Source organism: Mesoplodon bidens, assembly GCF_964165515.1.
Source record: "Mesoplodon bidens genome assembly, chromosome: 18".
Taxonomy (NCBI): Eukaryota; Metazoa; Chordata; class Mammalia; order Artiodactyla; family Ziphiidae; genus Mesoplodon; species Mesoplodon bidens.
In genome coordinates, this window is record NC_138175.1 from 20,416,847 (window position 1) to 20,443,072 (window position 26,226).

Sequence of the window (26,226 nt, forward strand, 5' to 3'; positions counted from 1 at the left end):
AGATAAGCACGTGCAGGAGCTCACAGGGAACCAGTTAGGGAGACATAGGCAAGCACTATCAGCTGCCTCTCCTTCTGTGCTTGGAGGTGGGTGGGGGGCTCTGAGACCACCTGCCCTTACACAGGCTCCTCTCTTGGCGGCCGGTGCTGGGTGTATGCAGCACTGTGGAAAGTGTGGCCCGAGTGCAGGAGCCCAGGAGGAGGAGGCCTGGGCTGGTCACCTTGCCTGGCGGGGCCACTCCCATGGTGGGGGACCAAGAGGAGATGGTCTTCCTGACAGAGTGCTCTCTGTGTTGTTCAGACTCTTTTAGGAGGAAAAATAAAAAGAGAATTGGACTAGAAAAGTTGTCAGTTGCAAACTCAGATGGTTTTGTCCCGGCATTGAAAACTAAGAAAAAAGCTCTAAAACCTCAAGATACTGGAGGCATTTTGTCAGTTTTTGGTGACAGATTTTAATGTCTCAGCTCTTTTTTTTTTTTTTTTTTTTTTGCGGTACGTGGGCTTCTCACTGTTGTGGCCTCTCCCGTTGTGGACCACAGGCTCTGGACGCGCAGGCTCAGCGGCCATGGCTCATGGGCCCAGCCACTCTGCAGCATGTGGGATCTTCCCGGACTGGGGCACGAACCCGTGTCCCCTGCATCGGCAGGCAGACTCTCAACCACTGCGCCACCAGGGAAGCCCTGTCTCAGCTCTTTTTAAGATGAAGTCTGTGTTATCCATAAGAAAATGCTTACAGAGTTGTGCTCTAAACTGATAGTGTAATGAACAGGTAGTGCAAGAAAACCTCACAAACCTCTCCCAACTAACACACAGGCTCCATGGGGGCAAGGTCATTGTCGTGGGGCAAGGTACGTTGGAAACTCAGGTCCCTGGGAGCTTCTAAGGCCACAATAAATACTTTCTGAGAGAGGGGCTGGACCGGGCTGTGAATGAAACCACGCTGGAGATCCTGTTTGACAAAGAAGCACCTGCTAGGATGGTTAAGACCCAGGGGTGGGACTTCCCTGGCGGTCCAGTGGTTAAGAATCCGCCTTCCAATGCAGGGGACGCAGGTTTGATCCCTGGTTGGGGAACTAAGATCCCACATGCTGCGGGGCAAGAGCCCGCATGCCACAACTAAGACCCAATGCAGCCAAAACAAAACAAAACAAAACAAAACAAAAAACCCCACTGGCTTTACGTTAGGCTGACCTATCTGCATTCAAGTCCAAGGTGGATCTTAAGAGCTGTGTATGACCCCTGGACAAGTCACTTAGAGCCCCAAGTTGAGATGATAATATTTTTCTTACAGGGCTGTTTTAAGAATGAAATGAGACAATGTGTATAAAGGCTCCAAAGCAGTGGGCGCTGTTGCCAGTATGAGAAATACTAACCTTACTGTGAGTCAGAGGCCCTTGGTGTCTGTCAGCCACATCATTCTCCTGTAAACTTCCACCAGCTTTGACTTCACTCCCTTAATTCTGTCTTACCTACTTATTTGACAGCCATAAATCTGTTAGAAGACTTTATACTTCACTATATTATATAACATAGGCAATTATAGCCATTAGCTTATAATAATTTATAATGGAGTGTAATCTGCAAAAATACTGAATCACTGTACTGTACACCTGAAACTAATATAATATTGTAAATCAACTACATTTCAATTTTTAAAAAAAGAATCACTGGGAATTCCCTGGCAGTCCAGTGGTTAGGACTTTGCGCTTTTACTGCCATGAGCCCAGGTTCAGTTCCTGGTTGGGGAACTAAGATTCCACAAGCTGTGTGGCGTAGCCAAAAAAATAGTTAGGTAATTAATTCATTTAAAAAGGATCACAGATCACCATAACCACAGCAAAAAAGACTTCATACTTCAGATTTCTAATTAATTCATACTGGCCTTTATCTTATCTCCAGAAATACCTATTTGTTGAGCTTTCTTAAATCCTGATTTTTCTATTTTAACCGTGAAAGAGTTTCACTGGTTGACAGCCACATTTTGGGGGTTATATCGAAGTGCATCTTTTTCACTGGAAAGTTAACATCCCTCCTTTCCTTTCGGATGGTGTTGGCTAGGGCCGATGACCGGGTGGTGACGTGGTCACCTGAGAACACTTTCTGTCCTTTGGGATCCTTTGCAGGATTTCCACCCTTTTAGAGCAGGTGAAGGTGTCTGCTTATCCAACAAAAGAGTATGTAAGTTTCATGGACTCGAGGAGATGGTACTTACTGATGGGAGCCCAGGTCATCTGTTCTCAGGGACGGGAGCAAAATTGAGTTCTTAGAGCTGATCCGGCTGGAATCATCACAGTGGGTTGGCCTTGGGTGTATATGTTTCTCTAACAAGGCGGTAGGAGTATTCTTGACCCCAACAGAGCCAGCTGATGAGTGACGTGGGGTGTGATTGGTATAGATTTAGAAAACTGGGTCATTTCAGGAGATAAGTTGACTCACATATGCATGAAAAATGGTAAATAAGGAGGACAATGCAAAGTATATATTTTATACAAGCATTATTTGATGCAGTCAGAAAGTGTGTTAATATCAGCTTGTTTTGTTTGTTTGTTTTTTTAGCGAATCTGTGGGACTTATTCTGTGATGTGTGTTTTTCTCTGTATATTGGGAGCTCACACACCCCTTTGTTCACCTTGATTGGTGCCCCTGGCCTCCTCTGCCACCCCGTCCCTCTCTCCTTCCATCCTCTTCCTACCATGGACCCCGGGGGCTCCCACTCTCCTTAGCTGGCACTCAGAGCCCTCAAGCCCTGTAAGCGCAGCCAAACTTTTTTAAAGCAGAGGGAGGTCTGCATATGCCTTCTCTACTTCCCTGCTTCCTGATCTCTTGTCTCAGCTTTTATCGTCAAATACAGCATATTCAGAAAAATCTGTAAAAGTAAATGTACAATTGAGTGAAGAATGATCAAAGACTGTGTAGCCATCATCTGGGTCAACAGATAGGACAGTGTCAACACCCCAAAAAGCCTTCCCTGTGTCCTTCCCGAACACGAGGACTACCTCTTCCCCTCCCCCATCCACTCCCCTGACTTTATGTCCTTGAAAGTCCTCTGGTCAGCATCACTGGGGACCTCTGTTCTCCTGGATCCTATGCTTACTCCCCAGTCCTCCCCGCCGCCCCCAGCCGTTTCAGCGCCGGAATACGCGCAGCTCAGTCCCTCCTGCCCTGCTCTCTCCTCTTGCCTCTGATGACACCACAGCCTCAGTCTCTCTTTTTTCTCTTTGGTGCTCCTTCTTAGTGGCCTCTGTGGCCCCTGCTCCTCCCACAGATGTCTCCCGACCTGAGAACCCAGGCTGGGTGCTGTGGTGAGTTGAGAACAGTCCCCCAGAGGGGCCACTTGCAGAGTTCTGAGGCTTTCACCATGACTTATTGCATAGTGTTTTCTGACACCACTTCTGACACCAAGTATGTGTTTTTTTCTGACACCAAATCTGTGTAGTTTTTCCACACTGAGTACTTCTCTAATTCTCCAAGACCAACTGGGTGTCCAGCAATTCAATTCAGTTCTGACACTAACTCCCAGAGTTAGTGCAGACCCCCCAGGTTAAAGGACTCAGTCCCATGAGACTGCCCCCGACACAGTTGGCCAGCTGCAGATTCAGGAGTTCCCACAAGCCCCTCCTCAGGTTCAATAATTTTCTAGATCAACTTAAAGAACTTGGAAAAGTGCTTTATGTATGATTTCTGGCTTGTTCTAAAGGATGCAACTCAGGAGTAGCCAAAAGGAAGAGATGCATAGGGCAGGGTCCAGAGGAGTCTCTGTCCCCATGGAGTTGGGGGGCAACACCCTCTCGGCACACGGAACCCCGTCATTCGGGCTTTTATGGAGATTTCATTATGTAGGCATGGTTGATTAAAATCTTTGGCCATTTGGAGGCTGAACTCAATCTCCAGCCCCTCTCCCGCCCACAGGGGCCGTGGAGCTGAAAGTTCCAACCCTCTAATCACCTGGCTGGTTTTTCTGATAACCAGCCCCCATCCAGAAATTATCTCGGGGCTTGAGAGTCACTTCATTAGCATAAACTCAGGGACAGTTGAAAGGGCCTCGTTAAGAATGACAGAAGATGGGGCTTTCCTGGTGGCACGGTAGTTGAGAGTCTGCCTGCCAATGTGGGGAGCACGGGTTCGAGCCCTGGTCTGGGAGGATCCCACATGCCGCGGAGCACCTGGGCCCATGAGCCACAACTACTGAGCCTGCGCGTCTGGAGCCTGTGCTCCACAACGAGAGGCCTTGATAGTGAGAGGCCCGCGCACTGCGATGAAGAGTGGCCCCCGCTCGCCACAACTAGAGAAAGCCCTCGCACAGAAATGAAGACCCAACACAGCCAAAAATAAATAAATAAATAAAAATTTAAAAAAAGGACAAAAGACACTCCTATCGCTCAGGAAATTCCAGGGAATTTGGGACAAAGACCAAATATATATTTTTCATTATGTCAAACTCATCCTTTCTAGGGCTCAATTTCCTCATCTCTAAAGGCCCTTTATTATAGGTATTTTGGATGGTGATTAGGTTAGGGCTCAGTGAGGCCATGGGAGTTACATGCTTGGCACAGTGGGCTCTCTGTAGATGGTAGCTGCCCCTGTCATCAGTACTACGATCATCCCTTTGATAGTGGGGCCATCTGAGCACAAGTCAGTGCACTGTATGGTCCGAGTGGTTGTAAACTTCCTCTCTTGTCCATGTGTAGGGCTGACTCAAGTAGCCACAGAGCCCAGTGGTATTGAACACCAGCTTTGGGCCAGGTTTTAGGAACTGAAAGCGCAGGGTAGGTAGATGCCAGCTGCTCTCCTGTGGTATGTGTGCTCTGGGTGATCCCGTTTGGTGTGAGGCCTGGGAGAACACAATGGATTCTTTGGGGCGGGGGCCTGGAGCAGGTCAGTCGGGGAAATTCAGAGAAAACGCCAGATTCCAGTTGAGCCTTGAGGGATGAACAGGTGCTCGCTGGGCACAGAGTATGGAAGGGTGGGGCACGTTGTAGGATGGCCCATTCTCTAGGATTGGATCAGGGTCATAGGCTCAGGGCCCCCCGGAGCTGTGCATGTGGTGGAAATGGGCAAGTGAGAAGGTGGGCCAGGGGCCTGGGAGACAGAGAGGTGGTTCTCCTCCTCAGTCACAGCCAATTGTGTTACTTCATGGGACTTCAGGACAGTTTTTCAAGAGCAGCTGAAAGATGGATTTTGTTTGTTTGTTTTAGAAGTTTATTATGTGCCGTCTTCTGATGTTTAAATGTTGGCTTGTTCAAATCTGTTTTGAACAGTGTACAAGTCAAACCTACCTGTGGGCCAGATCCCGTTGATCAGTTATTGGAGTTACTTGGGCTCCCACCTGTGCTTATTGGTGTGTTAATGAAAGAGAGACCAGAAAGCATGTGTGTGTGAGGGTGCCCTTCCTCCTCATCTCCTGGCCTAAGAAGGGGCTGCAACCTTGGGTGTTCTGGGCGCCCCCCCACCCAGGAAGCAGTTTGGCTGGGTGTGAGACTGCAGGGAGGGGAGCGACAGCAGCAGACGTGAAGCACGTGACTGGTGAGTGCACGCCCCATTAAAAGCGTGAACACGAACAAAAACAAACAGCACCAGTGTTGACTAGACCCAACCCATCCCCGAATCCACAACTGAAGGCATGCCTGTGTCTGCTCCCTAATATGAAGGGTGAATCTACAAGCCTTGATTTTGTTTCATGGCCAAGGAACTCAAGATATTGATGCTAACTTCTGCAGTATTCCAGTTTTAAGCCTTTTAAACTGTGCAAGTACTAAGTGTTTGTTATAGAGAAAGTGGAAGATACAGATAATAAAGGAAAAATAAAATCATGTGATGACCCAAGAGAAATGAAAACATACGTCTGCATAAAAGCTTGTAAGTGGGCTTCCCTGGTGGCGCAGGGGTTGAGAGTCCGCCTGCCGATGCAGGGGACGCGGGTTCGTGCCCTGGTCCGGGAGGATCTCACATGCCGTGGAGCAGCTGGGCCTGTGAGCCGTGGCCACTGAGCCTGCGTGTCCGGAGCCTGTGCTCCGCAACGGGAGAGGCCACAGCAGTGAGAGGCCCGTGTACCGCAAAAAAAAAAAAAAAAAAGCTTGTAAGTTCATAGTAGCATTATTCACAGTAACTGAAAAGCAGGAACAACTGAAATGTCCAAAAACTGGTGAAAGAATAAGATGTGGTGTATCTATATAATGGAATATTCCGTAATGAAAAGGAATGAAGTGCTGATATATACTACAATATGAGTGAACCTTAGAACTATTATACTAAGTGGAAGAAGCCAGTCCCAAAAGATCACATATTATATAATAATTCTATTTATATGAAATGTCCAGAATAGGCAAATCCATAGAGACAGAAAGCAGATTGTTAGTTGCCTAGGATTAAGGGAAGGGATGAGGAATTAACTGCTAATGAATATGAGGTTTGTTTTGGAGGTGCTAAAAATGTTCTAAAATTAGATTGTGGTAAATTATATCTCAAGAAAGCTGTTATAAAATTATATGTGATAGCACCCATCCAGGGGTAACCATTTGTAATATGTGGGTGTAATCTTCTAGAATATTTTCCCTAGACTGTCTTTCACATGTACATGTACGTTGTGATATGTGAGTGCAGAAAAATGGAACCATTAAAGTCATGCTTTTCCATTTATCTTGAATATCTTCCATGTTAAATATAAAACTATATCATTATTTTTAATGACTGCACAGTGTTCTGTTATGGAAATATCATTTTATTCAACAAATCCCTGATTCTTAAGCATTTTGTTTGCCTTCAGTTTTTTGCTGTTTAAAATAGTATGATGAACATCCTTGTGCTTAGACCTTTTTGCGCTAGTATGATATTTAAGATGAATTTCCAAATGTGGAATTCATAGACAAATAACATGAACCTCTTCAAAGTCTTTAGTACCTATTTGCCCTTTACCACATTTATATTTTTATATTGTCACCATTAATGTACATTACTGTTTTGTTTGATGTTCAGCCTCAGCATTTTATCATAAGACATTTTCCATTTCTGAATAGTCTTTGGTTTGGAAAGTACATTTTATATTTTTCTGTATCCCTACAATATCCCTATATTTTTCTTTACCCAGAGTTGGGTGTAACTAAACACTCACTGATTTGAATCTGTGAAAAATTTGCCGTGGCTTCACACTGGTCACCACTGAAAACTGCCCTGCTGGCAGACATTTCTGAATAGAGTTTGTAGTCAGTACTTTGCTGCTCTCTGTGAGCCGGTGCAGAAGCGCTGGCCAGGAGCGTGTGTGTGCGTGGAGGGTCCCGCTGCACAGGCTCAGGACTGTGAGGATATGGCCCCTGAAACCAGGCCAGCCAGGAGGACTCACCTGGTATTGATGGCACAGTCAACCTGGCACTTAAGCAGTTGAGGATTTTGCCTGGATTCTCTTTCCCTGTAGAGGTCATAGGGGCGCTCTGGTATGGCCCAGTTTGTGGGGGGCCTGATGCCCAGGTAGTAATATCAGAAGTAACAACAGATGTGCAGGGAACCCTACCCATGGGCCGGGCACGATGCTGGGCTTTACACATGTACTGTTCCACCCAATCCTTAAAACACCTCCCGGGGGTGGGGTGGGGGGCTGCGCCCATATAAGACACAGAGAGGCAAAGTGGCTTATCCACAGTCATGGTCAGTTAGGACCCTTATCTGTCTGTGACCCTTAATCACTGTGCTATGTTCCTCTCGACAAGTAAGACAGGAGTTAAATCTTCGAAGCGTTGGATCTGTAACCTGATTTGCTTTGCAAGAAGCTTAGGGGAAAATCCTCTAGGCTTTAGCAGCATGGAGACTTGAAAGACCATGCATGAGAAAGAGAAGCATGAGGCCTGGTTAAGTGTGTTCTCCAGGTCTGAAAACAGTGTGCTTGACATGTCACAAATGAATGAGGGGATTTCACCAGTTTCAGGCCATTCTTATCCATGCCAAGAGGATTTGAATGTGTTTTGGGTAATTAGTGTGCGTGTCCTTGTGGGTTAGCAGTTTGGTTTCCATAATAGGTCATTAAGAAATGGTAACATGACGTGGTTGGTTAAAATGTGGACTTTGCTGTGGTGATTTATCAAAGAGCATCATTAACTGTTATCCTCTTTGCCTTCCTCTGTGTGACCAATACCCGTGGGCCATCAAGGCTAAAATATGGAGCCAGCAGAGAGGCGGGGTATTGTGCTTTTTATTTTGAAAGTTCTTCAGTTGCTTTTAGGGCAAGGCATGAAATGATTCTTTTCAAGTGATTTTATTTTATCTTATTCTTTAGGATTTGGTCAACACTGGACTCAGCACTTTCTTTTTCTTTATTGCTTCCATTGTACTGGCTGCTTTAAACCACAAAACCGGAGCAGAAATTGCTGCCGTGGTAAGTGAACTCAACAGATTAAAACAGGGCTGATTTGTCCACTTTCTGTGACTTGCTCCTCTGGTCCCCTGGCCTGTGTCCTTCTCCTTCTCCTTTAGCTTTTTCTTTGCTAATGATACTGTTACTGGGCCAGCGGAGGTCCCAGTTCCTTCAGTGCTGCGGTTCTTAAAGTGTGGTCCCTGGAACAGCAGCCTCAGCATCACCCGAGAACATGTTAGAAATGCCCTTCTCAGCCTCCCCGAGAGCTGCCGAATCAGAAATGTGTTTTAACAAGCTCTCAGATGCACACTCAGGTTTGAGAACTCCTGCTTTTAGTCTCTTCCCAATGGAGCCCTGGATGTCTGTTAGTGGTGTTGCTTTTAAGGGCCTTCCCTGCCGAGATGGGGTGTTAATGAAGCAGATGCCATCTTGCAGAATGCGGAGTGGCGGTGGGGAGGACGGGGCCAGACAATGTCAGACTTTCTCCCTGTGTTCTGCATTTCCTTATTGTTCTGTATATGCAAAGAATATGTAGCACTTTTGTAATTGGGGGGGATGGTTAAAAGGTTTATTAAAAATGCTAAACTGTTAGCTCTGCAAGGTTTTAGTCAGTAGATTCATCAGTCATTATCTTATCATTAAAACTCCACTGCTTCTCACCCTGGAGCTGCCCACCCAGAGCTGCCCAGGTGAGCGGCAACTGGATAGCAGGTGGGGGCTGGGGGCTGTGATTTGGAATGTCAGGTCTTGCGGTTTGATTTGGGGCTCACACAGCAAGACCCTGATTTTTCATCTCACGGTGTTTTGTCTACATTGTGTTTTCCCCCGAGTACCAGTGTCATGAAGGTCTGTAAAAGAGGCACTTCTGTGATCTGTTTCCTTGTAGAACCAGAATGCTTCGAAAGAGACCTTAGGCTGCCTTTCTGTGGGTCACACGACTATGAACTTGGCCCTGACAAGCTGAACATTCAGCGGGGCTGCGTGTTGGGGTTAGAGCTGGGAGAGCTGCCGCAGCTCGGCTCACTGTAAGCTGCCCAGAGACCCTGCAGACGGTTGACGTGCCCGTGGACTAACCGGGTTTGTGTCTCGTAGATATTCGGCTTCTTGGCAACCGCGGCGCACGCGGTGAGCGCGTTCCTGGCCGCGCAGAAGTGGAGAGTCAGCCTCCGCCAGCAGAGCGCCAGTGACTACATCCGCGCCCGCACGGAGTCCAGAGACGTGGACAGCCGGCCCGAGATCCAGCGCCTGGACACGTGAGGACGCACCAGAGTCCTCTTCCCTCTGCTCCTCGTGCCCGTCCTTTCAATCAAGTTTTTCTGTCCCTCATCACGTCAGATTTTCATGTGACTAAGTTGAATTTTGTCCTCCTCGGTAAAAGTTCATTTTGGGAAAGGGTTTTCACAGTGGCCCTCGTGGCGGGTGCCTGAGGCAGGGAGTCCCGTGCCCAGCTGTTCAGAAAGAGGTGGGCGGGACAGGTCCCCAGATCCTCTGCTTTGGTGGCCCTGGGAGCCGCTGGCCTCACAGGCTGCCGTGTCCACTTCACTGTCCCTGAGCACAGGCTTCACGTCTGACTCTGAGCCACCTGTCATATGTATTTGTGACAAGTCAGGACTTTGGATTAAATGGGGGCTGCTAGGAGTAGGGGGAAAAAAATCAAGGAATGAAGGTACATGGTTGGAACAGTCGGTGAGCAGTGATTCCTGGGCAGCTCCCATAGCTGCCCCAGGTCAGCTTTAGTCTCGCTGCCAGGATCCTCCTCTCCCCGTTGTTTTCCATGCCCGGGGCATCGAGACACCAGCACAAGCCTGGAAAGCCACGTGAGACACCGAGGGTCTTGGTGGTGGGTGTGCTGGCGGAGCTTTTCGCTGGGTCTGGGGTTTGGGGGGGGTGGGAAAAGCTGGCATCCTCTTGGCACAGCGCCGCGGCACTGCTGACCTGTGGCAGGGTCACCATTTGTTTCCTACCCTGCTGAGAAATCCCTTGATGCTTCCTCAAATGAATCACCTCCCTGAATCTCAGATTCTCCTCCAGGAATGTGGGGACCATCTTTTTTCCAGTTTCCTCCCTTTCCTGAATACTTTGAGGCTGGACTGCAGATTTTCTGTCATTTTACCTTCCCAGGTAAAAGCCACGAAAGAAATACAGTCCGTTCCCCCAGCCCAAACCCTTGCCCATTTGCTGGCATCATGGACCACAGGTGGGGACACACCTCTGTTTTAGGGGTGTGCACTGATTTTCAAATGCCTGAGAAGAGTTCTAGAGTAATTCTGAGTAGATCTGTCTAGGATTTGAAAATACTTGAATCTGCACCATGACACACCCTTTCACTGATGTTTCAGAGGCTCAGTCGTCCCTGTGCCTCAGGGTCGTAACCATGAATGTCGATCTTGGAATCTGTAGGGGAAAGTTCCAGTTATGTAAGGTTTTGAACTGATTCTCGATAAAGTGACGATTATTGTGGTGACTGAGTTAAATGAGCCCCTACGATGCTGTAGTTTTTAATTTTTTTTCTGTTGGAGACTAATTGTATCTTTTATGGAAAAATTGTTTTCACGTGTCAGGTTTTCACTCTGAACTGTTTTTAATGTTTACAAACCTCACTCTAGCTCTAATATTTTGTGTTTCTCCCTGACCGAGGAAAAAAACGCTTACTGCTGGTGGGAAGATTTTGCATTAACGTGGAGAGTCCCCAGGATCTTGTCCTAGTGAGTGTTTACAGCTTCAGCAGCGTGCAGTGTAATGAGAGAGAGAGGGTCTGGGTCTGGGGGTGGGGCGAGCAGAGCCTGTGTGAGAAATGTCCAGCTGTGCACACATGGCACTACGTTCTGCATAGCAGAGCAGTGTCTGATTTCCCCGCGCGGGTGGATTGATCAGGTAGCGCTGCTTGGCTGGGGATTCCGCAGGAAATGGTACTGTGCTGTCTGTGAAGGGTCGGAGTTAGGGCTCCCTGAACTGAACATCCCACACAACCTGAGTTCTGCCGCAGTTCCTTTCCAGAGCCGTGACCCAGGTCACCTGTTCAAGCCCCTGGTCTGCTCAGGGGCCGTGGGCTGCAGGTGCAGACCCAGCTCATCAGGCAGTAATTCCCCTCCCTCTGTTCCCGCAGAGGGCAGCCAGGCCTGGTCACAGCGGGTCTGACGGAGCCCTCTTCCCGTGGGTGTTGTGAGGCAGTCCAAACCATGCTTCACAAACTCCGTACCTATCATGTGTAGTGATTTTTGAGGAGATTATGACATCTGGATTTTATCTGTTCATTTTATATATTTATTTTGCATTTGTTGAGTGTATATGCTTAGTCAGAATGGGGCTTATCTCCCTCTGAGAGTTCCATTGAAAAACAGGGTCACAAAGACTCAGCCTTGCATTAAATGGGGCCCACTTAGAAGGACCACCCTGAACTGTATCAGAAATCTCCTGCTGGGACTCATGTTACTTGGCCTCAATAAAAAAGCCGCCTTTGAAGTGAGATTGAAAAAAAGAAGACCGTTCAGGCAGGGTTGTTGCCCAAATTTTCCCAAGTCACTTCAGTAAAACCAGTTTATCATCTGGTTGAAAGGAGCCTATTAGCCTCCTGAGGATGTGTTGTCAGCTGCAAGGAACGGTTCTGAAGCCCATCGCAGTTGTAAACACTGATAGATGATAAAAAGTGGTGACACCTTGTGCCATAGGCCACTTAGGAATTATTGAATAATTTGCATCTTAGTGTTAGAATCTTGGAATTATTTATTCCCCTGTAACTATTTAATGTCCTTTGTGCCATGAGACTCTCCCGTGTTTTTTGTAAATATATTTCTTTATATTTAATAAGTTCCCACTACAACCGGAAGTGGCCAGGTATGCAAATTGGTGTGATGCAGAGTTGTAAGTCCTGTCACGTGTGGCAGTGTGGTGAGAAGGAAGGAATATGGCTGTCCAGTGTGAATGGAAAGACACCTGCATTTTCCGTATGTTGTCTGTGTGTACAAACAAGACAATCTAGATTTGGGGGGCTTAAAAGGACTGTTTTTTGCAAACTGAAGGAAGCTTATTTTTGCATTTAATAGTTCCAATATGGACCCATGTCAGTTTGGTTTGGGGCATTTTTGAGGCTGAGGCAATCTTAGTGTTTCTCAATTTTCTGGTGGGATGGTATTGGCTTTCATAGTTGGTGCCAGACTTGTGTGTGTTTGAATTTGTTCCTGGAGCCTGGATGGTTGAAACCCTCAAGCATTTGGTGGAAACTCTGGTGGTTTTAGATGGATGCAAACACTGACGTCTTCAGAGAAAGTTGATCCTGGCATCAACTTGGTTGATGCGGTATTTTTTCTTTTCTCTGATTCTCCTTTAGCCTCCCTTCACACTGCTGAAGGCATGGGGTGGGGTGGTGGGAAGTACCTTTTCCCTTTCATACAGGGAGATTCTAATCATGAGAGCCTAAAGGTACCTGTTGGCTCCATATAAAGCCGGGGAAAGACAAAGCCAGTTACAGGTTAAAATCTCAAAACAGAAGTTCGATTTAAAGCAAAGAAAATAGATTTTCACTCTACAGCAACAGTCGTCCGAGAGATTCCCTTTGTCCACAGAAAGGCAAGAATGTAGTAGCCTGCCCAATCCCAATGGCCATGTCTTCCATGGCAACTTGAACCAAAGTGCCAGCGTGGACGAGGCCCGGCCTGGCCCCAGGGAAGCCAAGGACACAGCCTGGTTCTGAGGGCTCGGCTCTGGAAGGTGGATGCCACCCCCTGCCCTTTGGGCACCATCACTGTCCTTTGGCTAAAGGCTCATGCCCATGGGCAGGCATGGAGTGTATCCGACCCCACCCTGTGTTAGATGCTTCTGGAGAGAGCTTTGTGACTCAGTTGAAAACATTCCTACTCTTTTAAAGTTTGCAGTTTCATCTGCCTTTCTTCGAAGCTTTCTTAGTGATTCAATCTTGGGTTAAGCCACATGCGGCCTCTGAGGAGATGAAGCACTAACCCTTTTGTCTGCACATGTATGTGAATTCTTGCTTGCAGCGAATGACCCTTGAATAACCCCTCCCTGTTTCATGTGTGTGTGGCCCAAGCTCACCTTTTCTTGTTGACTCGCATGTGCTCTTTGGGAAGAAACCCACGTGTTTAAGAGGTGGACCAAGTTCCTAATTTCGGGCTGTACAAGATGTTCTGTGGGTTGTTCTTAGAATCTGTCCTAACGGATGAATAAAGTGTGAAGACAACATGTGGCCCCTGTAGTGATTCTGGGAGGCCGTGACGACTGAAGTGGGTCCCGTTGTGCCATCCACGTTCAAAACAAAGCAACCATGAAGTCTTCGTGCCACTGCCAGATTTTCATTTTCTCCACCTCTGGTTTACAGGAAAATATGACATTACACAGGTAGCAAAAGGTGAAAACACCTGCTAGGCTGCTGCCAATTGACCGTCTCAAGCGAAATAAAAAGTTGCTTCCTGCTCCAGCGACTGCTGTTAGTGTGTGAGGTCTCCAGACACTCTTCTGGCTCCTAGTGAAGTTCGCAGAACTCAGGGGCTCCCTCTTATTTCATCAGCAACCATTCCCAGGGCCAGCTAGGCGACAGCTGGTGAAGTGGGAGCAGGGGCGGGTCTGGGAGGGGAGAGGAAGGAGGGGGGGGCTCAGACTGTCTGCCGTGGGCCTGTCAAGAGCACTGGACGTGGTTACCCACCCAGGGTACTTCCTCCCTCTTTGGAAAAGCGAGGTCTTGTGTTCTGGAGCCCACCTCAGAGCGGGAGCCAGCGTGGGGAACAGCGTGCCTTGGCGCCAGGCTCTTCGTGTGAGTTTGGGGACTCACAGGTCTGGACAGGTGACTCGGATTCTGATTTGGGTGCCCCTCAGAGAGGACGCAGGCCTAACACCGCCTGCCTTGAGCTTTGTAAATGCTCCTGGCTCTTTATAAAATCTCCTATTTCTTCTCTTCTCAGCAGATATCGCTGAAATCATAACTGTCTGGTTGAGAAGGTAATTTGAAATATCTGGCTCTTTACATTTCTTTTATTTAGAAACTGTCTCTGAAAGAAAATACCGTCGATATCTGTTAGATCTAGAAGAATTTTCTTCTCAAAGTTGAATGTTTAACTTTTCTTCACACCAGTAAATGGCATTTATATACTTTTAGGCTTGACACAGAGGGGTGGGTTTTGATATAGTTTCCCTTCCTTTGGTCTAGATTCTTATTCCATTTGGATATAATTTCTCAACCTTGGGGATTTATTTTTTCCTTTCTAGTTTTTATTATTCTATAAACATAAAAAGAAAAAAAATTACCCGTAAGTCCGCTGAGTGAATCAGTGGCAACTTGCCTAGAATAAAGTTTAGTTTATGGATCCTTGAATCGTCTATCTTTTTCACAGGGTTAGTTTGCTGTCTACTTTTTATGCCAAGACTTTAATTTGGGTGACTCGCTATCTAGACACCCTGGAGTGTTGTGTTTTCTTTGGGATGCATTCTACACAAGGCCGAGAGCCTTCATTAAGGGGTTAATAGCCTGGACTCTAGTGAGCTACATCAGAACGTTCATGGTTCTAATTTAGAGTAGGAACTTGTCTCAAAGGACCTTAATCGGCTTTGTTGGTGGGATTAGGGAGAGGCCCAAAGTTTCTTTTCATAACTGCACCTCAGAGGAGAGAACGCGCGACACAGTTGACCTGACAGTGGGTTCTTCGGGTTTCAGTGATAGCCTGGAACTATCCAATCTGAGTCGTCTTTGGAGGACACTGCTGAAACCCAGTGGGAAGCACCCCTTTTTACCAGGAAAGCCACCTGAAGGGACGGTCAGGAAACGAGGACAGCATGGGGGCCTGGTGTCCACGCAGGCAGGGCCGGGTCCGGCCGCTTCGCTTCGTGGGCCGTTTTGCTTTCCTGCGTGTTCCAGAATTGATTTTGCAAGCTTCACCTCTGTTCTCCTTTCTGCAGATGTGAGGAAGGCAGATATTCGGTGCTTGGAGGGAGAACTGGCTGGTCAAGGGTTCCTGGGGGAGCGCGAGGGCAGGATGCCTGTGCCGCCTCCCGGGACTGGCCCAGGCCGCTAAGGCCTCTCACCTCCTTCCAACTGTCCCTCTGTAACCCGTTTAAAACCGAGTTTTCAAATCCTGCCTCATGATGAAACTGACGTATGTGGATAAAACCAGTGCTTTTCGTAACTTGATTCTGATGTAGTTTCCTCTAAAAGAATGCTAGGGGTCGAAACTATTTGTATATGTTGAAATTTGTAGGGGTTCAGGAACCCGTGGCAAAAACACTTAACTATTTATTACAGGTATGACTATATTTTTTCTTTTCCCAAAGTAGGTAATTATGTCTTTGTATATTTTAAGACAAATAATAATCACTTCACCTTTGGTGCCTTCCGTGTGTCAGTCACATGAACACTCTTGTCAATCATGGAATTGAGAAAAAAAAAAGATGTACATTTAGTTAAACAAGATAACACTATTTTTGTAGCATGATTTTAGATTGTGTCCTTTTAATATTGCTTCCAGCAATGTTGGTTTTGAGGTTTGGTCATTTTCCCTTTAAACTTCATTATATATTTTTAAAAAGAAGAAAAAAAAAAAACCCAAACCCGCGGCTTTTCCTGTCTTGTTTTCTGCTGCTTTCTCCCCAACATCTCGTTTCTGCTTATTTAAACAGTCTGAGAGTAAGAATATATTTCTGTGAAATAGTTATTAATCAGTATAACTGCATTTGGCATTTTTAAACCACTTTTTCAGTTTGAACAGCCACTGCTTATCTCAAACAGTAAGAGGAAAGTGGTTCCATAAAAAAAGAACAGAACATTCTCGGTGCTCTGACTTCCCCTTCTTTGCATCTAAAATGGTGAAAAAAGCCCTTTCTCTGGCTGGTGTCTGTCTTCCAGATCAGCTCAGGCCGCCGTCCTCCACCTTGGCCAGCCTCCCTCTGCCCGCGTGAGACGTGCTGGGGGGCAGGGGGGAATCTCTGCTGGTCTCGGGCTCACCTTCCACTCGGATCTCAGATTGGTTTGTGGATGCCCTGGGTAGGTTCCGTGGCCCTTCCTGGTTTCCCCGCCCAAACATAATAGATTCCCTGCTGTGATAAGCTTGATGAAATAAAGACACAGAGGACATGCCGGCTGCTCCTTTTGCTTTCCCACTCCTGCAGGACTGAGTTATGTCTGGTCAAGAAAAGTCTTGAGTAAACTAGCTGAGCCCATTTAAAATGAAGGAATGGATTTATTAAAACATACAACTGTAGTTTTTTTTTTTTTTTTTGGTCGCTTTGAAGGGTCGGAATGTGTCATTATTTTCTAACAAAGGAAGTCGAGTCAGATGGCTGATCATTCTCATGTGATGACTCGGTACTTGGCCCAGTGGTACTTGGGAGAGGGGCAATGTTAATTTAACAACTACTACACTTTGCTTCTTAAAAGTCTATTTCCTTTAACAGTGTAGACACAGCTGCGGGGCGACCTGAGGTGATGCCTGTTTGGCAAACTTTGGTTTATGCTGTTGGTAGGTCAGAGCACCCTGGCTTTTGAAGCTGGTGTGGATGCCCTGGGGTGGGCACCACCCGGCTCCCACGGGCTCCCACGTTTGATTCTGCCCATTTGGAGTGGTTTGGGGGCCGCAAAGCCTGTGCTCCCGTTGGTTTGTCCGTGACAGCAGACAACGCCTCGTGCTGCCCTCAGTTTTCCCTCTTTCTTTCTTCTGAAGGACCAATTTTTCACGGTACTTGTCCTGATTGTTTTCATAGTGTTCAAATCTGTATTTTTGTATGTAGAGGGAACTAATTTTCTCAACACTAATCGCTAATACTGTATTAAATTGTCATGAAGGAGTTCTTGTTTAATAAACGGACATGTAAAAACAGTGTCATCTCTTCCTTCCCTCTGCCTTGCCTCCCGCCCCTCCAAAGGCTTAGCCCGGATCCTGAAACAGGCCCGTAGGGCGGGGGTTGACCACAGCCACAGTTGGGGGTGAGGACTCCGCAGTGTCGCTGTCCACAGGCAGCTTGGCTGGGCCTGGCGAGGTGGGGCCACACCCACAGGCCCGTGGGTTTCGGCACAGTCCGCTTTCATACGTGTTTTCAGAACACTGTGTGTGAAAGTTGCGGCAGAATGCCTCAATCCTTTTCCATCGCCGGGGCCAAAGCGCTGACTTACCACGGGACGTGAGCCTGATGCGTGGGTGAGACCCTGGGCCTCTTGTGAGGACCTGGGCAAGTCACCGAACCTTCCATCAGTTTCCTGAACTGTGAAAGAGGATTGTGTGAGGTGTAGAGTACACGTGCAGACGCCTAGCGGGGGCCTGGCGGGGAGCAAGTGCGCGTGCATCATTGCTGTAATCTGGAGCTGCCAGGATCCACACAGCGCGTGGGACCACTCTGTGCTGACGCATGACACCCGGCAGCATTGCTCCGGGTAAGGTTTTTTTCAAACACACACACTCCAAGCAGGAAGTCAGTCTGATTTAATCCATTATGGCTTTTTTCAGGGTAGGAGATTCACATGCAAGAGGAGAACAAAGATTACAAATGCCCAAAACGTGGGTCCAGAACTCTGGCTCATTCACAAGGCCTCTTGGGTCACAGGAAATGCCATTTAAGAAGCTGCTTTTGTGTAAAAAAAAAAAAAAGTATAAAGTTACAAAATCCCATTGAAGATACATGCACAGCATAATAAGGTCCTTAGGTGAACACAGAAGGCACGTCTCGCCCCTCTTGAGGGTCAGGTGTTCAGAAGCTCATTGTCCTGAGGGCCCGAGAGCCTCTCGCCTGCCGACGGCCCAGGGAAAGACAGGGTTTGGCTGGGCCTGCCCAGCTGCCCTGGGGGCTGTCACTGCCACTTCGTCGTTTGGAGCCCTTGATCTTTTGGACCTGGTAAGCTAGTCTACGAGCTCTTCTTGAAACAGTCTTAGACCCAGAAGAGGCTTGTCATCTGAAGAAGATACGGTCTCCAAGGGTGTAAGGTATCACTCATGGGCACTGGGACCCACTCTCTCCTAGATCATACAGCAAAGGCCAGTTTTCTCCCTGCTTCAAGAATGAAGAGGGAACTGTTGTTGCTCCTTGAACAAAAGAATCTTGGAAGCATCGTTCTCGACAAAATGCCTGCCGTGGGCAGGGGCACCAGATGCAGACAGAAACCACTGGGGCCCAGGGGATGGCCCTCCGCCGGTTTCTGTCTTGTCTCTCCCCGGCACTCACCACAGCATGAAGTGCTTCCTGCGATGGTACAAGAAGGCTCTATCTGCTTTGTCCCCTTGTGCTTATTTTTGGCAGAGGTTTAAGGGCTTAAGGTCTGTGGGACAGAAATGAGAAGTGGCGGAACGATGCCCTCACGAGCAGAGAGGCTGGTGAGTGCTAAGCCAAGGGGTGCCATCATGTATGCCGGGCTCAGAAACGTCACCCTGGGGCTGTGAGGAGGCCTGCTCCGTCAGCAACGCCCGCTGCTGTGCGAGAAGTCACAGCCTCCCTCCCAACATGCAGGGTCCCCTGGCCACGCTCCGGCCAGCATGGTCAGAGGTGCAGGAGCGGAGGCCTGCGTGGCTCAGGCTGCCAGGGCAGGTCGGGTCTTCAGTCGGAGTCAGAGTCGGAATTCTCTTCTGAAAGGAAAGCAAAGAGGATGCTTGGCAGGAGTTTAGGGGCCAGCGGTGCCTGGGAGCCGTCTCTGGGGAGGCACTGTCGACTGGAACCCGGGGCTCAGGCCGCTCCTGCAGCTGATGGTGCTGTGGGTGGTGTCTGCTCGGCGTGAGGACCATCGAGTGCTTGGGACCCTCCGGGTGCCATCGAATGGAGGTGGGGAGCCCAGATGCCCCTTGCTCTGGGGCTCCAGGCCCTCCCAAATCTGCCTGGGCCGTTGTTACCTGGAGGTGTCAGGGTTGTATATCTGCCCCCCAACCTGCAGTTCAGCAGGTCAAGATGGGGCTAGCTATTGCCCAAGAAACTAAAACATACTGGAAAATCAGGAAGCGTCTTTTTAGCCATTTCATAGTTTCAATCTCCCCTGCCCCAGGAGTTTCAATGTCACTTGCCTGGGGACAGGAGGCACTCAGTGGAGAGACGCCAACTCCAAGGTAGGGCCTACAGGCCCCTCAAAAGCCACCCGTCTTTCTGTCCAGCCACATGTCACTGCTGATCCTCACAGGACACGACCACCTGTTCCAGAGAAACACCTCACCTGGACGGGAGCACCTGCCCTTTATACTCTGTTGTCTTCCCTCCACCTGTCCCATTTCTTCTGCCTGCACACTCCTATACATCCATCAAAACCCAGCAATGGGGTCGCCTCCACAGCCTCCTAGCTGGCACATAGGGTGGGTGCTCCCTCAGCTGCTTCATCCCTACCTCTGTTAGCGCTCGTTGTGCTGTTATGGTCGACATCTACTCTGGGCTCCTCGTGCCCCCGTTTGTGCCGTGTGTGTACATCACCACTTTGTCTCTGGGTCTAATTCCTGTCTGGGCTGAATTCCCTGAGGGCAGGTAGTTGGCCTTGCCCGTCTGCACATCCCTAGGGCCCAGCACATGGCAGCCTCTGTAGGTGTTTGGGTCAACAGAGGCTGATAGAAGGGCCGCGAGGGATCACGGGACACCAGGCTGGGGGAGTCTGGTGCTGAGCCAAACATCCAATTTACTCAGTTGCAGGGAGCTGACATCTGCCTCTCCATTTAAAGCCTGCCTGGGAGTGTGGAGAGGAAGGGGCAGGTAAATGGCCTGGGCCCTCAGTCCCAGGTCAGCTCCTGGGCTTCCCGGCATTTCTGTGCTGGAGCCTCCACCACCCCTGTAACTCCTGGCCCTGGGCAGGGACCTCCACCTCCTCTGGTGGCCTCCCCGGGCAGGAGAGCCCTGGGCTGTGACTGAGGAAGGCCTGAGGGAGATCTCAAGCTCCAAACCAGCTTGGAGCTTGGATGCACCCCTATAGGGCCCCCAGCTGGGTGCATGCACCCCGAGGATGTGACACGTTGGTATGGCTGCTGTCACGGATGGAAAAACCAGGCATCCAACTTGGAGGGTTTTTTTTTTTGTTGTTGTTTTTTAAATCAGGTAATGGCACAACAGCCATTCTGAGCTGAAGGATGCCTTGAGGGACCAAAAAGTCTGTGGCACTTTCTTTGGATCTAAAAAGTGAAACAAGCCCAAGCTTGACTGTTTGCCTGGGTGTTGCGGATAAGCATAAGAGCTTGGTTCGCTGGCCCTTAAGCTGGGGACAGGCGAGACTGGGGAGCGGGGGTGCTGCTGTGGGACAGGCGGCCACGCTGCAGCCCAGTGGATGGCGTCCAGGGAGTTGAAGGGGAGTGACTGGCTGCCCTGGGGGCTCGTCAGGGAAGGTTTCTTGAGGAGGAGGTGCCGGGCGTGCCCTCAGCTTGCCCTTCCTGGAAAGGCTGAGGCCCTGGGGAATCCTGTGCTCCCCAGAGGGGACCGACCGGCTTTATGATCAGTGCCGCATGAAGGGTTAGGAGAACCCGGCTGTGAAAACACTTCCTGCCCATGGGGAGAGAGGAAATGCTCTTACTCCAGCCTCAAACTAGCCAAGTGTCCCCAGGGGAGAGCAGGGCCCCTGCATCAACCCTTCCAGGTGATGCGCTGGGTTCCTTGGTGGGACCCACAGAGTGGCTGCCTACCTTCTGTCTTGTCAGCTGCGGTCTCATCTGCGGAGTCCCCTTGTTTGAGGAATTTGGCCACATCGTTAAAGATCAGGTAGAAGTCAATTGCAAACACGATGGTGGCAAAGAAGCCAAACACCTGTGGGATACAGGGGACGGGGAGGAAGGGACGCGTCTTCAGGAGCTGGGAGCCTGGGAACGGGGTGGGGCCAGCCGGAGCAGCCGCTGCCCCATCCTCATAGCTTTGTTTTTATCTGCTTGGATAAGTAGCTCAGATTGGCGGACACAGACCCCTCCCGTTAATGACAGATAGGAAAACAGATAGGAGCTGTTAACTTGGTTTGGCAAACAGCCTTTTCGAACTCTGGGCAGAGTAAATCTCCAATAAGAGGACAGTGGAGTCGCTGAGATCCACGTGAAAGTCCAAGGTACCTAGGCAGAGGCAGAATATGCCCAAGAAGCTAAGAGGGGCACCCACTTAGGAGTGGGGTGAACTTGACTGGGGCATCACTGGGCATTGCCCCCTCCCAGGGATAGAGTGGCTACTCACTCCGGCTGCTTTGGAAGCTCCGTCCGAGTATTTGGCCACAGCTGTGATGGAGATGGCGAAGTAGATGAGGGCCGCTGTGACACAGCGTAGGAAGTCCTGGGGAGAGAGGGGCATGGTCACAGCGCCGTGAGCTCCCTGGAGTGGGGCACAGCATGGGAAGGGGGCCACTGGGAGCCGAGGCAGGGGAGAGGGGCTCAGAAGGGCACTGTGTGCCAAGAACAGGGCCGGAATCCCACCATCAGAGGAGGATGGGCCTGGCAGCCTGGACACACGCAGCCCCCAGGTCCAGCATCCACCGTGCTCCGGCTCTTCCTGGCCCCACCTGCACTCCCTGGTCCTCCCCCGACCTCCACCCCGCCCCTGCCCAGTGGCTCCCTGTAGGCTGCCGTCCTCTGCCAGGTGGACAACAGGGTACGGACCAGGCTGCAGCTCGCCCTGTGGCTTGGCCCAGATGCAGACTTCCTGGTTTGGCGGGGAGGGAGAAGTTGGAAACTTGTCACTGCTCCCTCTGGCTCTCCGATAGGGAGATCTGGCCCTGGACCTTGCTTTGCCACATACTTGTGGCAGATCATTTATGTATCATGGTTTCTGTCTACCGGTCCCTAAAATGGGGACAGGGGGTGCAGCCCATCAGGAAGAATGCTGGGTATGAAGTCAAGAGACCAGAGTTCAAGTGCAGCCTTTGCTGTACCTTCTCTCTTACCCATTTCATAGAGCAAAGTCCGGGATGGGGTTCTGGGCCCTCCCAGGTGATAAAGTGAGTTTTCAGGTGGCTGAGATCTGGGTAAGCCCTGCAGGTCCTCAGTTAACTGCCCTGCCCCATGTGGAAATGGCTAGAATTCCTGCGGCTAAGACTCATGCCGATGGGCCCAGTTGGGAACACCAGCACCACCTGATGGCGAGGGGGAAGGATGCCGTCTGGGGTTCGTAGCCTCACAGAGGGACACTGGAGGCCCTGGAGGCAGGGCAACCTGCCCTGGGTCACGTGGCTGCTGTGTGGTGGGGCCTGGATCATCCGAGGCCAGGCCTACCCACCAGGCTCAACCAACTGCAAATGGCCCCTCCAGTGCATTGAAGAAAGGGTGAGGGCCGAAATGCACACCTCTCCGCGATGGCCAGTCAACCCCTTCCTCCCCGGGCCCCAGCCCTCACCATCATGGGCCAGCACAAGCCCTGCCACTTGTCGTTCAGCTGCATGGCATCAGCAAAGAGGAAGCAGAGGGCCAGCAGGAACTCCAGCAGGGGTGCCGTGAGGAAGGCGGATGCTGAGGACGCCACATAGCAGACGAAGGTGATGAAGGAGAGACCCTGGGAGGCGGCGGAGGGAGAAGTCAGAGCCCGTGCACAGCCCCTCCCTGCAGGCAGGACTAGAGGAGGCTCCAGCAGGTGAAGTGACCTGCCCAGTCCTGCAGCTTCAGGATTAGAACTCCATCAGACGCACACCCGTGCTGCCCCCAGTGCCTCTGGGCATGACTCTGCATCCTGACCTCAGGCCAGCTCCCTGCCGGGACCCAGTCAGGAAGCCCCAGCCTCTCCTGCATCCAGCACCCCAGGAAGCTGCCTCCTGGGGCTGCGCCACTCCCACCCACCCCAGGGGCTCTATGGCAGGATCCACCCAACTCAGATGGTGCCCAATGGGAAAATCAAACCCAAGCCGTCTCAAAGGCAGTCCACTAAGCAGGAGCCAGTTTCAGAAAATTACACCCAACACCCAAGATTTGTGCTTGAATGAAAAATTTACCTGAAAAACAATACACAAATGTGGTGCTTTAGTTAATGATACACATGCTGAAGTATTCAGAGTTGAAATGTACTGATGTCTGCAATTTACTTTGCATCAAAAAATAAAACGGATTGATGGACAGATAGATATGTGATAAAGCAAACAGTATAATCTAGGTGGTGGGTATATGGGGTTTTTTCTTGGTATATTTGCAAATTTTCACAAGGAGAAAACATCCAGGAGAGGGAGTGGTGACACTGACACTTCATGCCCTGCTGCATCATTTGTTCAGCCTTTGTGAAAGGTGGGGCGAACTGTAATGAGGAACTGATTAAGAATTAAAGTGTTTTCTGCAGCCCTGTCCACATACTGTGGGTGGCAACTGATGCTCGAGGATGCTGAGGCCCCGGGTTAGTTCTGCAGACCTGTGTGCTCTGAAGAGCAGACAGGGATGACAGGGCTGTTCACTGGACCAGTGCCTGCTGAGGCTCGTGGGGCCTCCTCAGCTCCTCACCACTACCCAGGCACCAGGTGCCGTTCACATCTGCCCACTTTGCGGATGAGAAGAGTGAGGTTCAGGGAGATGAAGTGGTGTGCTCAGTGTCATACAGCTAATAAGAGGGCATCAGAATTTGAACTCTGGCTTGGCTGACTCCACATCTGGAGTTCTTAAGCAACACTGCCCTGTGGTTGCTGGCCTTTATCTGTCCTGGTTTTGGTCACTCTGGCTGGGTTTGAGCAGGTCCATGGCTGAGTAGCTCAGAGTGGGCCAGGGGGCTATGTGGGGATGACACCCAGATGCCCCACAGGAGGCCCTGTGGTAGCTTCAGACAAATGAGCTGAAGACCATATCTGGTCTGAACATGACAATGGAGGTAGCTGAGCCCAACTTGAACAGATGGGAAACTAAGGCGTAGAGATGGGCTGAGAGGCTGCCAGGGCCTCCCAGGAAGGCAAGGCCACGGGACTCTGGCCTGGCCCTATCCTCTACTTCCTCTGCCAAAGGCTGTTCTGTCCCTCCTTTTCCTGTCCCCTACCCCCAAAGCCTGATTCTGGGGATCCCTCTCCGTTCTGTTTACTCATTCCCTGATTCCTGGTGGCAACTTCCTCCCCTTTCCTGCCCATGTCAGCCTCCCCACTTGGGCCTGGGGGCAGCCAGAGGTGACCTGAGGGGGGCAGGAGTGACCTCCAGTGGCTCCCCTTGCGTCTTCAGTGCCCACTCCTCATCTGTCTTTCCTCCCCACTTCATCCTCCTAGACCTAGATTCTTGGCGCCCAGCTTTGCCAAGGGCCTAAGCTCTGGCCAGCATCCACTCCACCCATGAGGTGGGCCTCAGTGGGGTATGGTTGGGGTCCCCTCAGGGGATGGTGGATTCAAGGCTTCTCCGAAAAAGTGGCTCCCATCAGTCTCCAAAGTGGGGCTGCGTGGCCAACCAGGAGGCAACTCCCTGGAGTGTGAGCTGCGAGTCCTGGACCCTGATGCCTCATCTGGGAGTCCGGCAGGTGCCAGGCTGGTGACCTCTGGGCTGACCCCAGAGGCAGAGGAGGTGGTAGGATGGCCTCCTGCCATCAGCTCTGGGTGGTACAAAGGAGAGGCTGCGGCAGAACCCTCCTCTCTCTGATCCCTGCTGTCCCCTGGCCCTCAACTGACCCATGTCAAATCCCCTAGAGGCTCGGGCCTCAGCTTTCTTGTCTGCAAAGTGGGAATAATGATAGATTATCAAATTGCTGGAGATCTAAGTAACAAGTGCTCCACTCGTATCCCGCCTCCCCTCCGCTTGGCCTCTTCCTCCCCTTCCCTCCACAGAGGCCCTGCACCAAACCCCAACCCCACAGGCCGACAGTGCGGGAGTGTTCAGAGTGTCCCGAGGACAAAGGCCTCTTGACGGGCCTGGGGGGTGGCGGGAAGGAGGAAGGAGCTCAGCGGGGGCGGGACGGCTGGATCCTATCGAGGGAGGGGAGGAGGGGGATGAAGTCACCCCGCTGGGCCGCCCCTCAGCAGCCTGGGTGGGGGTGGGCTCCCTGCGCGCCCCCCCCCGTGTGGCTCGGGCCTCACCCAATCCCGGGGGTCCTCCCTCCCAGCTGGCGGGACTCCACTCTGGCTTCCGCCCTGCAGCTCGAGGCCCGGCCGGTCCTCCCTGAGCCCAAGAAAGCGGGCCAGGGAGCAGAGAGACAACCTGGGGTTCGCGAACGGCCGATTCCTCCCAGGCCCGGCCCGGGCGTGGCGAGAGGCTTTGCGGAGCGGGCTGCCCGCGATGGAGGCCAGAAGATGCGGGGACGCAGCCCGTCCCAGGGGCCCAGAGAGGGCGGAGGCGCCGGAGGTCACACAGCGCTGGGCCGAGCTCCCAGGGGCCCGGCCGCCGCGTCGGGGGCCCCCTCCCCAAGCTTCCCTGAGGCTCCCGCCTCGCCTCCGACCCGCGGCTGAGCTTCAGCGAGCCCGTCCCAAACAGTGGAAGTTTGCCGATCGCAGCCCAACTTCGCAGGGCTGCGAGGGGCGCCGGCCGGGCGGGGCGCCAGGACCCGGGCGTACAGAAGGCGGCGCCCCTAGCCCCACGCCCGGGAGCTGCAGGCGGGAGCGGCCGCAGGGGTCTCGGCGCCGCCGGGAGGGGGCCGGGGGCCCGCACTCACCGTCTCCGCCAGCAGGAGGCGGCCTTTGAGCGAGCAGAGGAAGGCGCGCGCCGGCAGGAGGGCGCGGAGCCCGGGAAGGGCCGCGCGGGGCTGGGAGCGGCCGGCGGGCTCGCGGTCCGGGTCGGGCTCCGGGTCTGGGGGCCACATGGCGGCGGCGGCGGCCGGAGCTCGGCCTCGCTCCCTCTTACTCTGAGCACAGGAGGGAAACGGAAACCCTGACTGTGCGGAAGGGGGACCGAGCCAGACTAGTTGGGCGCGGGGACTCATCCCGCCCCGCCCCGCCCCGCCCGCGCTCCGCCCCGCCCCGCCCGCGCTCCGCCCCTCCTCCCTTCCTGCCCTCTCCTGCCCTCTCCTCGCCTCTTCGCCTCCCTCCCTCTCCCCTCCTTCCCCCTCCTGCCCCCTCCTCTCCAGTCTCCCCTCTTCCCCCAACCTTCTTCC

At 51.2% G+C, this 26,226-nt stretch overlaps 2 protein-coding genes across 3 annotated transcripts in view; one reads left to right on the top strand and one right to left on the bottom strand.

Annotated features, from left to right (window-relative positions):
• CMTM4 (CKLF like MARVEL transmembrane domain containing 4) overlaps positions 1 to 17,130 on the top strand; it is a 71,002-nt gene extending 53,872 nt beyond the window's left edge. The window contains exons 3-4 of the mRNA XM_081217015.1: positions 8,263 to 8,361; positions 9,433 to 17,130. Of these exons, the coding sequence (XP_081073141.1) occupies positions 8,263 to 8,361; positions 9,433 to 9,597 (264 nt within the window). The 3' untranslated portion in view covers positions 9,598 to 17,130. The remainder of the gene's footprint in view (positions 1 to 8,262; positions 8,362 to 9,432) is intronic.
• Positions 17,131 to 17,739: 609 nt separating this feature from the next.
• Positions 17,740 to 26,049, bottom strand: CMTM3 (CKLF like MARVEL transmembrane domain containing 3). 2 transcript variants are annotated; one of them, XM_081217016.1, is made up of 5 exons: positions 25,789 to 26,046; positions 22,591 to 22,746; positions 21,439 to 21,534; positions 20,907 to 21,027; positions 17,740 to 18,890 (listed from the first exon to the last, which is right to left on the bottom strand). In XM_081217016.1, the coding sequence occupies exons 1-5, from the start codon at positions 25,933 to 25,935 to the stop codon at positions 18,862 to 18,864; spliced, it is 549 nt and encodes a 182-aa protein (XP_081073142.1). In that variant the 5' UTR covers positions 25,936 to 26,046; the 3' UTR covers positions 17,740 to 18,861. The 2 variants fall into 2 exon arrangements, with proteins under 2 accessions (XP_081073142.1, XP_081073143.1); XM_081217017.1 differs by lacking the exon at positions 17,740 to 18,890 and adding an exon at positions 18,898 to 19,443 and having other exon boundaries at positions 25,789 to 26,049.
• Positions 26,050 to 26,226: the final 177 nt, after the last annotated feature.